The sequence below is a fragment of the Callorhinus ursinus genome, unplaced genomic scaffold (genome assembly GCF_003265705.2).
Source record: "Callorhinus ursinus isolate GAN/ISIS: 27379988/994484 unplaced genomic scaffold, GSC_fseal_2.0 scaffold24, whole genome shotgun sequence".
NCBI classification, from domain to species: Eukaryota; Metazoa; Chordata; class Mammalia; order Carnivora; family Otariidae; genus Callorhinus; species Callorhinus ursinus.
The window spans coordinates 2609355-2623008 of record NW_027397086.1 but is presented as its reverse complement, the minus strand read 5'-3'; the positions used below and the strand labels follow the sequence as shown (position 1 = coordinate 2623008).

General features: G+C 38.0%; 1 protein-coding gene across 12 annotated transcripts in view; it reads right to left on the bottom strand.

Moving 5' to 3' along the window:
• FNBP1 (formin binding protein 1) overlaps positions 1-13654 on the bottom strand; it is a 137023-nt gene that overhangs the window by 43582 nt on the left and 79787 nt on the right. For all 12 annotated transcript variants that reach the window (XM_073905618.1, XM_073905619.1, XM_073905610.1 and 9 more), the window contains 2 exons: positions 13410-13472; positions 12893-12997 (listed from right to left, as the gene is read on the bottom strand). In XM_073905618.1, coding sequence (XP_073761719.1) covers positions 12893-12997; positions 13410-13472 — 168 coding nt within the window. The remainder of the gene's footprint in view (positions 1-12892; positions 12998-13409; positions 13473-13654) is intronic.

Here is a 13654-nt window from a genome sequence, read left to right as displayed (position 1 = left end):
ATGACAACAGTGCTGACCAATTAACTGCGGTCCCAAAACAGTCCTCTCCTTTATGTATATCACATTCCACTTAAACCTCACAACAAGCCCTTGTGGTGCACAATATTATCCTTATTTCACAGACTAGGAAACACGCTCAGAGATGAAGCAAACTGCCTCATGCCATACCACTAGTGAGTGGCAGATACAAGATCCGAACCCACTTCTATGTACTAGCAAGATTAAGAACGAGCTCTTGGCCAAGCAGGCCATTCATTATCAGTGAAAATTAAAATATTTTATTAAATGATGGGGCACCTGGGTGGCTCAGTCAGTTAAGTGTCCAACTCTTGATTTCGGCTCAGGTTGTCATCTCACGGTTGTGAGATTGAGCCCTGAGTTGGGCTCTGCACTGGGCATGGAGCCTGCCTGGGATTCTCTCCCTCTCCCTCTGCCCCTACCCACCCCCCCAAATAAAATAGAATAAAATAAAATAAAACAAAATAATTTTATTGAGTTGCCATAAGAAAGCCTTTAGAACAGTGAGTGTTAAGTGTCTGAAGCTACATACACTCTCACATACACACATCAATAAGTGAATATCATTCTTATGAATTTAATTCATTTTTATTTTGTATGCATATTCATATGTTCATATATAATATAAATATTTAGATTCATATTATTTTTATTTAAGTCATCTTAATCATCAGGTCTGGGGTATGAGAATGTCTTACTGGGTTCCATTACTATGTTGCAGATTAACTTGGAGTTTGTCAATGGTTATGCTTTTAGGAACACTAAAACAAGGCTAAGGCAGATTCTCATGTCAACATTTTAATGTAAATAAATAATGCATACTGGAACTATTTCATTGAAGAGGCTTTCAGAAGTATTTCATCTCTATATAAATTCACTTTTGGTAACACCTCCACCCCCAACATTCCTGATATTCTTGAGATTTTGACATTTTGACTTCCTTGTTTCTTTCTGGATGTTTATTTAGCCAAACTCCCTTTTTTTAGCATAAAAACCACTTACTTCAGAAATAAGTAAATGAAAATTAAGGTTTACAATATAGAGATAGTAGCAATTGGTAGCAAACGAACTAAAACTTGGAGCTGAATGCAACTTGCATACTTTTGTGTGGAACACTTAACTGCAGTAAATAATTGCACGTTTCAACATTCCTATCACAAATGCATTTTTTTAAAGTTTATTTATTTATTTATTTTTAGTAATCTCTACCCCGAACATGGGACTCAAACTCATGGCCTGGAGATCAAGAGTTGCATGTTCTACCAACTGAGCCAGTCAGGTGCCCCCCCAAATTCATTTTTAATGGTAAAACTAACATGGAATGTCACAGCCTTCAAAAAAACACAAAACTCATCCTACTAATATTCACTTATGACACAGATCAAAGTTATGTCCTGTTTCCAAATATAAATACATTTATTCCACATCTAATAATTGGAGAAAATTTCCATTAAATTCCATTTCCCATGTGAAGTGTCAAAAGAGGAAAACGTATCCATTACTACCCAGGACAAATATTAAGAATCAAACAACCAAAACCATTCAGGATGTTCATTTAATACAGGCATACTGAGAGAAAAAAATACACAGAATAAAAACTCTACAGATAGAGACACGAATAAGAGAATAACAAAAGTGTTTTCTCTAGAATCTTTGATTTGAACATTGATCCACTTATAGCAACAATATCCATTTTTGAGAGTCTCCTTTAAATTGTACACATTTTTCTCTCGTTGTAAATAAAAAAGCATTTTAAACCAAAAGATCAAGCTGCAGTTGCAAAATGTATTTCCTGCATTCAGACTAACCACTTCCTCTTTCAAAAAATTTTTTTGGTTGTTTTCTAAATTGTTACGGTGAACAATTCCTTCAGATACCCAGTCAGACATTTGATATGAAACAAATTTGGGAAAAGCACTCAAGATATTACCATGTTCAATAAAGATGTCAAACCTCACAGAGCAAGAGCAGCGAAAAAATTTAGTAGTACAATTCCTTATACGTACAATGACTAAAGTAGTCATCTTGCAAAAGGCTGTTTCCCCAAATGGTAAAAAAATTTAACACTCTGCTATTCAGCTGGCTTCAGTTAGAATAGAAGTAAGCCTACCCTGTCAGTGCTTACGGAGCCCTCAACACGGCTTCCAACTAAAGAAACCTTCCTCAACTGCTACATTTCATTTGTTTTACTGAGATAATTATCAAACTGATAATCATTCAAAGTAAATTCCTTCATTCTTATGTAAAATTAGCATAGATTATTATTTTATTTTTCCCTTTAAAATATTCTATTATGTTAACACATGATATAAAAAAGAGCACGTGTATTTTATTATAATTAGAAACATGAAGTTTTATCACATACTCCTTACAATTCTACCTTCATTCATAAGTGGCTCAGAAGTTCCTAATCTACCTCACAATAGGGACATCTCCGTAGAATTTAAAAAGCAAAGAACATTCACAGCCACGTAATTTAGAAGCCATAATATTACTCAGAAATGGAAATGCAAACTCCCCGAGAAACTGATCCGCTCTTCGGAGTGCTGATGGTCGGGATTTGAATTTAATTTAACTTTTAAAACATTTCCTCAAATCAGGTTATATAACAACACTCATGAGTAAGCCCGGTAAGGTAATGTCTCCCATCATATAGAGAATTCCTCTGGTTAGCCAATATTCAGAATTGCACTGAATCTGAATAAAGAAGCCATGTTAACTGTTTCATGGCAAACAACTGCCTATAAACTTCCGTAAAAGATTCCTACAAGATAAATGAAACTGGACCTCTAAGAAGGAGAAACTGATACCAGAGTTTAAAAACATAACTTGAACTCACTAACAATTGCTGTAGCTACTTGTAACCACTAACTGCAGTTTTTGTTAAACAATATCCTATTTTGCATTTAGAAATTATGTAAGAGCCAACAGTCACAAGGCAAGGGTGAATTAGAGAAAGGGAATTATTCATTGCCTGACATGGGTGAACTCCGTGTAATGCATGCATTTAGAAAACACTGTTCTCTCTGTTCAGAAATATTAGTTCACATTCCATTCATTTTGATAACCTTTTCCTTTTTCATCCCAACACCACACTAACCAACTGCGGCTCTATCAGAATGCAGAGATTAGGCACTGCTCCTCACCCAAGTTTGTCTGGCTTGTAATTCTTCCAAAGCAGAGTGACAGATAAAACCTAACTATAAAGGCTTTGTCACCAAAATGCCATTGAAGAGTTGGTTAGAGGGCAAATGGGAAAATTCACAACAAAGAGAGTTGAGTACCAGGAAGAAAATGAAAGCCAAGCTCCTTAAAGTCAAGGAATGTGTGATTATGTGCCGCCAACTCGGCCAGCACACAGTCTCGGTGGATAATGGGTCAGGGAATGAACGGTGAACACGAACACTTTGCAACTTAGGCATTCTTCAACCCATTACATGTTTTTTGAAAATGAGACTGAGACCATGAAGTCATGATTCCATTAGAATTCCCTGAAATTAAAAAAAAAAACAAAAATAGGTATAGGGTAACTCCATGTTTAAACAGAAATAGACAAGTTCAGAATTTCGTTGGGTAAAAAGCTGTACCAAGCAGAAGCAAAGTGCAAGAAAAGAATTAGTAGAAACATTTTTATAAAATAAACGAATAGTTACTTAAAATTCTGATTCTTCCAAAGAAATCTCCAAACTACATAAAGGTTGAAATATTGACTCCATTAAAAAGTAATCAGTTGCCCATTTGTCTACACACTATGCTCTAAACCTGCAAAAAAAAAAAAAAAAAAGGGAGACTAGATGAAGAGTTTAATTGCTCAGGGTGTCAAGGAACAACGGTCTTTTGGCACCAAGTCAGTTCTGATGGCGCCGGGCTTCTGAGAGATGAGGCCAATGAGAGACGGTCTCCTGTGCAACTAAGCATAAGCCTTAAAAATGTGTGACTTGGAAACAATAATATTCTGGCTGTCTAGGCTTTTCCATTATACAACAATATTTTGATAGCAATGATGAAAATTGTAAGATAAAGCATCACCCACCTAACAATTAAAGGCATACCAAAAGGCTTTACTGAGGAAGTAAAGATATTTTATTTTATTTTTTTCCTAGATTTTATTTATTTATTTATTTGAGAGAGAGAGAATGAGAGAGAGAGAGAGAGCACATGAGACGGGGAAGGGTCAGAGGGAGAAGCAGACTCCCTGCTGAGCAGGGAGCCTGATGCGGGACTTGATCCTGAGACTCCAGGATCATGACCTGAGTCGAAAGCAGTCGCTTAACCAACTGAGCCACCCAGGCGCCCTATTTTATTTTTTTAAAAGATTTTATTTATTTATTTGACAGAGAGAGAAAGACAGTGAAAGAGGGAACACAAGCAGGGGGAGTGGGAGAGGGAGAAGCAGGCCTCCCGCTGAGCAGGGAGCCCAATGCAGGGCTCGATCCCAGGACCCTGGGATCATGACCTGAGCCGAAGGCAGACACTTAACGACTGAGCCACCCAGGTGCCCTGAAAATCTATTTTTAAAATGAGCAAAAGATTTGGTCACTTTACAAGAGAGGTTATTCACATGGTTCAAAAAATGCTCAACATCATCCTTTATCCAGAAGATGCAAGGACAAATTAAAACCATTACAAGAAAAAAAATAAAATAAAAAAATAAATAAAACCATTACAAGATTTCACTCCACATTCATCCAAAAGGCTGAAATAAAAAGACTAATAAACACCTATTGTTGGTGAGGATGAGAAGCAACCCCTATAGGAGTGTCCATTGGTACAGCTACCTTGTCAAGCTCTTTGACGTCATGCCAGAGCCAGGTACACACCTATGACCCAGGATGCCACACCCAAGTATATACCCAAGAAAAGTGAGAGATGATGTCCACCAACAGCCACATATAAATATGTTCATGGTAGTTTTTTCCTTAATTTAACCTCAGTATGGAAGCAATCCAGATGCCCACAAACACGAGAAAGGATAAACAGATTGTGGTATATCCACACATGGAATGCCACATGGCAATCACAAGTGGGCAACATAAACTAGCACCATATGCAACAAAAATATGAATCTTACAAACATAATATTGAGTCAGAGAAGCCAGACAGAAGAATATGTGTTGAATAATTTGTATGAAATACAGAAGCAGGCTAAACTAATATATCATAGAGGTCAGAATAATAGTTACCTTTGGGGTGGGGGAGTGTTCAAGGGAGCCTGTTGGGGTTCTAGAAATGTCCCCTATCTTAGGTGGTGGCACATGATTTCATATATGTGTGAAAACTCATTGAGCAGTCCACTTACGATGTGGCCACCTTACTGTATGTAAATTCACCTCAATAAAAAACTTTTTTTTTTTTTTTTTTTTTAAAAACTTTTTTTTTTTTTAAAGTAAGCTCTATGCCCAATGTGGGGCTTGAACTCATGACCCTGAGATCAAGACTTGCATGCTCTACTGAATGAGCCAGCAAGGTGCCCCAATAAAAAAACTATCTTAAACATTCTAGAAGGACACATATCGAGTGGCAAGAGAGATCATGTCTGAGGAGGGCCTGGGATGGGGGAAGGTACAACAGCACAGAATACTTTCACCTTATCCTCATTATTTTACAAGAGAATCCTGTATTTGAGTAAGACATATATTGTTTGATTTTTCCATGTTCCCTTGCAGTCCTTTGACTTCTCATTATTACAAAACAGATGGTAAAGACTATATTTTCCACCTCATTAAAAGGGAAGAAGAAAGGATCTTGTTTTTACTTGCAACATAAGCACATGGATCAGAGCCACAGGATGACCTAGTCTAACATATACTGGTTCTTCTGCAAATCCAAATCACCTAATTCCTAGTCACTGGAACTCATGTTAAGTCTTCAAGTTCAAAATCTTCCAACAGCCGCATTTGGCAAAGGAAAAGAGACTGCATACTTCCTTGAGTTTCATCACCAATAAAATCCATTCCATTGAGCTATTTCCTTCCCTCATCATTCCTCTGAGGAACATGGCATCCTCACAACATCCAAATCTGTTCACTTGCCCAGAGATAAAACTACCAGTTTTTCTTATGACTAATTTGCAATATTTGCAAACATATATTTATTTTTAGTTAAACTGGGTGCCTCAAGGACAACACAAACCCTCTTATAAGCAAATTACTAAATATCTGGCTACACACTGATGCTGAACACAAGGCAAAGGTCTACTGATGCTCCACGCGGACTTGGACAGATTCAGATGATCTGAACAAAGTGCTTATGAAAAGTGTGGGGCATTTAATTAAAAAAAAAAAAGAAGATGAAGAAAATCAGGCTCAAACTCAGATCCTAAGTAGTTTAGAAGATGCATGCACATGTAGCTCACATCACCTGTCTCATCCGCCCAAATGTAATTTAGAAAAGTCCATTCTGCTGACAGTGGGGAGGGCTATGTCTTTGCAAACACGGTCATATCGTTCCAAGTGTGCAGAGCTGACCACTGTACAAGAGAGGGTGAGTTATTTCTAATACAATCGGGTAATTTAATCATTTGTGGAAACTGGGGGGAAAGACATTTATATTAGATTCAAAGACTGTCCGAAGTCACAATGGGAAATTACATTATGTAGCAACAAAAACTGAAACACCATATCCTTTCAGCTTGATACTGACAAGAGGCTTCACTGGCGATAAAGCAGAGCACTGAAGTAACAGTCAAACTGCTGTTTGTTTGGGGAAATTATAGTGCTCCAAGTCACACTCTTAGGCAAAAGAACTTATAAATCCCAATGTTGTGACACTGCTCTACCTGCTTCAAAGTTGTGATGCTAAAATCGGGTAATTTCTCACATCCTTGGAGAGGATGTAAATGGTACTTGCGTAAAAATAACAAAATGATGCTCTCGGGATATGAAAAAACAATATATCCTTGGAAATAGTAAAAAAGAGTCAAGGAGAACAATTCAATTTGGCCAGGACCTACCAGAAGGTCCGAAAGCCGACACTGGACCCAGCAATCGTACTTTCACTGGACCCAGCAATCGTACTTTCGATAGCGAACTTGGGTCTGACCTGAGGGAGGTAAAGAAAAAAAATCATCATGGAAATTTCTGAACCACACAAAGGGCCAGAACCTACACAGCAGGTGTGGATCTCAAACCCCCAGTTGGAAATTTAGATTGACACAGTCCTGGCTTGGGAGCAACCCCAGGGAATGTCAGCTCCCTGGAGAACTCCTTTTAAACCTCGGACAGAGAGAAAATCCCAAGGAACACACACTCATAATCACCCAGTCTGTTCTGTACCTCACATGTTTTTCTGCTGTGATTTATACCTTTTATAGGACTGAAATATAGGACTATGACCTTGGTATAACATAAAAGCCTTGCTAGTCTGTATGCAATTTTTCACAGTATGTTCATGTTAACTGGGAAGATATTTCCCCCTGTGTGAAAACAATGGATAACTACCAAAAACTACCGTTTGGATCAGATTTTTCATTTTGATGAAAAGTAGTCTCATCAGAAATGAATGCTCCCAAGAAACTGTATCTCTGAAGGTCCTAATACTCTGAAAGACCCACATCTTGAAGGACAAGGGCTGTGGTGCTCGATGCAGATGCCTAGTTTTACTAGGGTTGTAGTTCTGGTTACAAAGTTCTCTAGTTGTTGAGTGATCTGTTTCTAGGCCTATTTTCCTCCCAGTAGCCCTGTTTGTTTTTTTTAGCAGTATTTTTTCAGAATGTAAGGTTTGCAACAATGCATTTACAGCATTATAGCAGAAATGTATGTATCACAAAAATACACAAGGAAATGAGTCACCATGAGCACGTCAGCAGAAACAACAAATTGAAGAATCAGGCCCACAAAGACTGCAGATGCTGAAATTAATTAAATAGAGAATATAAAATTGGTATATTAAATAAGTAAAATACGACATGAAAATGTGACAGAGTCACAAGAAAATCAACAAAAAGATGACACAGATTTTAAAGAGAGCCTAAAGGAACTTCTAGAAGTGAAAATGTAACTGAAATTAGAGAACTAATGATACATTAAACCACAGATTGGACAGATTAAGAGAGAATTAGTGAAATGAAAATTGTATCTGAAGGAATTACACGGGGCACAACAGAGAAAGACCAAGAGATGAGAAATGGAAATACAGGTTAATAGACAGACAGGATACAGAGTAGAAGTTTTAACTTACACAATAATCAGAGTTCCAGATGAACTAGCAGAATGAGAGATAGACACGCACTGGAAAACTAATAAACTCACCGAATCAAAAGCAAGATAAAAAAGAAATTCACAGATAGATACATTATAGTGAAATTTCAGTGAAGAACTAAGACCAAAAAATGTATCTCCACAGTTACCAAGAAGAAAAGGCATTATCTTCAAAGAATTAACAGTTACACTGACTTCTTCCCCATTGCAACTTAACACAAATGAGAGCCAGAAGATGGAAGAATTAAGTTCCTTCTCCAGGTAGAACACAATCGCCCTAGGATTGTATACATGGAGAAATCATCTTTCAAAAATGAGAGTGAGGATCACTCCAATCAAACAAAAACTGAGATTTTACTGCAATAAATCTCTGCTAAAGGCATCTCTAAAGGATGTCCTTTGAGAAGAAGGAATAAGATCCCAGATACAAAAAGAAATGGTGAACAAAGAAAGTAGAAAGTATACTTAGAGGACTGTATAAAATTATGAAAGCCTAACTTGTATAATGGAACCCCAAATAATCACAAATAAACTGCAATAATCAAAGGGAGCTGGTTTAGTTAAAGGGTTGTTTGGGAAAACATTAGTAAAGATTCCAAATTACTTCGTAGTTTAGGTTGAATACGTCTGTTAAAATATCTAGGCTAACCAATAAAAGCACAGAAGGAGAATACATAATCTCCAATCTTTCATATAGGTGAAAGACGGAATGAGAAAAGTAAAAACAAAAACTTCAAAACTGAAGAAGGCAAGAAACAAAAAGTGTCAGAGCAAGGGGTAAGGGAACACAGAGAAAGTAAGACAAAGAGAAAACAAGATGAGATGGTATGTATACATGAGCCAAAACTCTCCAGGGGAAAGGAAAAGACCATCAGACTGGATGAAAAAGAAATCTAGCCATGTGCCAATTTTGAGGGACCCATTCAAATATGATGACAAAGAAACATGTAGAATAAAAGTTTGGGAAAGATTTGCCAGGCAAACACTAGCCCAAAGAGCTGGTATAGAGCAGGCAACACAGACTTCAAGGCATAAAACATAACTGCAGAAAGAAGTTCACTACACATGGATGAAAAGTCAAAACACACTGAAGATATTACAATTCTAAACTTTATTTATTAAAAGCTTTCTTTTTTTAATACAATTTTTTTAAGTAATCTCTATGCCCAACGTGGGGCTCAAACTTACACCTGCAAGATCAAGAGTCACGTGCTCTACCTGAGCCAGCTAGGCAGCCCTAAAATTTATTTATTTATTTATTTTTAAGATTTTATTTATTTATTTGACAGACGGAGACACACAGCGAGAGAGGGAACACAAGCAGGGGGAGCGGCAGAGGGAGAAGCAGGCTTCCCGCGGAGCAGGGAGCCCAAGGCGGGGCTCGATCCCAGGACCCTGGGACCATGACCTGAGCCCAAGGCAGACGCTTAACCAACTGAGCTACCCGGGTGCCCACAATTGGAAATTTTTAAAGAGGCTTCCAAATAAATCACAGGAGAGATTCAATAGTAAAGGAAATGAAAAGAATCTCAAAATAAACAACAGGAGTACTCCATGCCAAAATTTGTGGGTTGCAGATAAAATTGTACATAAGTGGGAAATGTGTTACTTTTTTTTTTTTAAGTAGGCTCCCAATGTGGGGCTTGAACTCACAACCCTGAAATCAAGACCTGAGCTTGAGATAAAGAGTCGGATGTTTAACCGACAGAGCCACCCAGGCGCCCTGAGAAATGTGTTACTTAAATGCTCACATTAGGAAAGATGAAAAACCAAAAGGAGGTAGGCAAGAAGAAAGAAATCTCTGAAAAGGCAAGAGAATACATCCAAAGAAGAGGAAGGTAAAGAAGAAAAAGAAACTAAATGAAATAGAAAAAAAAATAGACAAGGGAAGCTCCATGATAAATTTGGGGTTCTCGGAAAATATGAGTAAAAATGATTTCAGAAACCTAACCCTCCAAAAGAGAAAATGGTATAAATAAGCAATATTGGGAATCAATAAAGGGGGGAACACAACAACATAGGCAGCAAACACTAAAGTGAGAGAATATTATGGGCAACTTTAAGGCAATAAATTTGAAAGTTTAGGATTAAGTGGGTCTATGTTTAGAAAAATAACAACCTGCCAGCATTGACCAAAGAGGAAGCAGACGATGATGACAACGATGAAGGAATTGACTCAGTAGTTAGAGACTTTCCCACAGTGAAGTATTACGAAACATTCAAGAAACAATTCATTAAAATTTACACGTATTATTTCAGAGAATAGAAAAAAAAGCAACATTCTGAAACTAGTAAGTAAAGCAAACTAGGATGGATAAGAAAGAAACATTATAGATCAATTTCAGCGGGCATAGATTCACCCCCAAAACTCTTCAGTAAAATATTAACAAAACAGAATCAGAGTATGTATTTAAAAAAACCCCATCACCACCTGGTTGGATTTGTCACAGGAATGCTAATTTGGTTCAATATAAGAAAACTGACTCGTGTAATCTATCTCATTCATGGATTAAAGGAAGCAGAAAAAGTATCCGACGGTATTCAACATCAAGTCAAGTTGGGAAAAAACCTCGTAACAAAAAAGGAAAAGAAGGGAATCCCTTAGCTGGATAAAGGGTTTATTAAAATCGTGCTTCATGGAGAAATGTTTGAAGTACTCTCTACATTATCAAGAATCGGGGTAAGAAGGTCCACAACGCTGCTTCTTCTGCCAGCATAATGGCGGTCATAGCCAACAGAGCAAGATAAGAAAAATAAATAAAAGGCATAAGGATTGAAACAGCAGAAATAAAATTTGCTGGTGATAGGATTATCTCTAAAAAAAAAAAAAAAACCCCAAACAAAGACAAAAAACAAAAAAACAAAACCCACAAAAAACCCAAGATGGAAATAAAAAGAGAGTTTAGCAAGCCATCTGCCCCTAACCTTAATATATAAAAGTCACGTGTTCTATATTCCATGTGAATTAAGTAAAAAACATAATAGGGAATGAAAAAAAAAATCAAGTCCGAAGAAAATAAATGAAAGTCTGATTTTGGTTATATAATGGTGGAGAAGAGGCAAAATTGTAAATATACTCTTTGGAAATACATACACCTGGTAAAGGTGGTAAAGCTGGGACACATAGCAAGGAGGCGATTAACACCAAATTAAGGAAAAAATACACCTGTAGAGTGGGGATCAGGAGCAGGAAGTTAGGGACAGACTTCAAAGGCATCAATAAGATTTTCTTTCTTAAGCTAGCTTGTAGATTAGAAGTATTCTTTTGGTTCTTATTCTTTACACTGTACTTATATAATATACATTATTTCATTTTTAAGAAAAGACTCTGAAAGGTAAAATACCTTTCATTAACAATAGTTGGATGTTTTATTGTTTTTTCCCCCCTTTAGCTGTTGGCAATTTCAGGTATTTCTGTAATAAGCATGGACAGCTTTTATATTAAGGAAAGGTCATAAAAGCAATTTCTTTTAAAAAAATCTTTAAATGAATAAAAATCACTCTGATTTTACATTTATGATAATAAAATATTTGATAAAGAATGCCTATCTTTGCTAGGTATGTTACGCATATACTGACATACCTCATTTAGCCCCAAATGACTTTTTGATAAACTCTGGATCAATCTATTTTATCTGAGTCACATTTTAAATCCCTTGGGGAGTTGGTTATTTCGTAGGAATTTATGACAAATTGATGGTAATCTATGGTAACTTTATCAGCACATTAATATATTTTTTGGTAAAGTATCCCCACTCCAGCTCAAGCAGAAACATTGAGGATGTGTATTTTAATATATTAGGTAATTATTGAGGAAGGCGTGCTAATATATACCTAGGCTTTAAGCAAGGAATTTGGCAGACTTGGACAAGTAACTAAATAACCCGCACTATTTCCAACTAAACTCATCTCCCATGAATCTGGCAAAAGTGAAAGAAATCTATGAAAACGCTGTGCTTCTCCCCACGTAAAGCATGATGCTGCAGATGCCGAAACAGCCCCGGGGAGCCATGGGATGAATACAGTCATTTAACAGCCTAATGTTGTTTACACTGCATTGATAACTTTTAGAAAAAGAAAACTCAGCTTCTCGGGAGAAACAGATGTGGAACCACAAGAAGGTACAGTTCGAGCTTTATCATATTCCGAACTGTGACGCAAGTCAATTTAGAGAAGAGCCCTTGATGGGATGCCCAGATGCAACCTGTTAACAACCTGAATGAATCACCTCCAAAGTCAGGCCAGCCTGCGAGTCCCTTTATCTCCCCAACGGAAGCATTATAAGCCACAGAGCTCTGCCAGACGGCGCAGAACTGGTCTGCTCTGGCTTTTAAAGGGACTGACTTTTTCTTTGAAAAGCCATTAAGGGAAAACCACAGACTCCGGAAGCCCCCACCCCCACCCCCCACCCCTCAGAGCCACTCCTAGGCGAAGTCTCCAAGTCATTATTCTGGGACGACACAAGTCCACAAACTGCTCCAGTCGCGACACTGGAGACTCCCCAGAAGTCAGCCTCTGGTCCCCACGACGGCGGACACAAAATGCTAACAGCTCTTCCCAGGCTGAGTGGCCTTTTGCAGTGACATGAAAAAAGGAGAGCTTGGGGACAGGCAGCCTGGGAGGAGAGGCGACAGGCATCAGGGCAAGTGAAATAAGGTAGCTCACTTTCACCTCACCTTTTCAACATCTGCTTTGGTGACATTGATGTCTGCATCCATCTTCTCGAAGTACTGCTGCGCTCTGTCCGCCTCTTTGCAGTCCCGTTCAAATCGTCTTTTACTCTGAAAGCGAATGCAAGTGGTGACAGGAGAGCAGGTGTGAATGAAGCCGTGGGATTCCTATGAGAACGTATCATTTTGTCTCAATCCCCCAAAGAGCTTTCTCCTCTGAGCTGCTTGGTTATAGGTCCTAACGTCAAAGAGTTATTCTACAGTCTGCATTTATAACCACCCCACCTGTCTAACCTTTGTGCTTTGAAAGTATGAGTTTTTAGAAAAACACTCTGCTTGAGCTCTTTGGGCTCCACACTCTAGTCTCGATAATGGTGTCTAGAAACAAATGCGATTCAAATTGGAGAAAATCTCTAAGGGCATCGCTCTGGCGTTTTTGTTCTGCACTTCATGGATCCATGCAAGCTCACATTCAAATTAGAAAGTCTACAGGCATTTCTTGAGCTGTTTCTTGTCCACTTACTGATTCGAGTTGTTTCCAGCAGATCTCTATGTGCTGTTGGGCCTTCCGCCCGTCGTGGAAGTACTGGAAGCAGAAAACACAGAGGGATTAGCACCCCCTCTTTCTCATATTCACACGTGAGAAAAAAAAATCCATCCGCTTAAATTCATATTTCTTTTAAGTAGTCTCTATGCCCAACGTGGGGTTTGAACTCATGCCCCTGAGATCAAGAGTCATGTGCTCTACAAACAGAGGGCCAGCCAGGC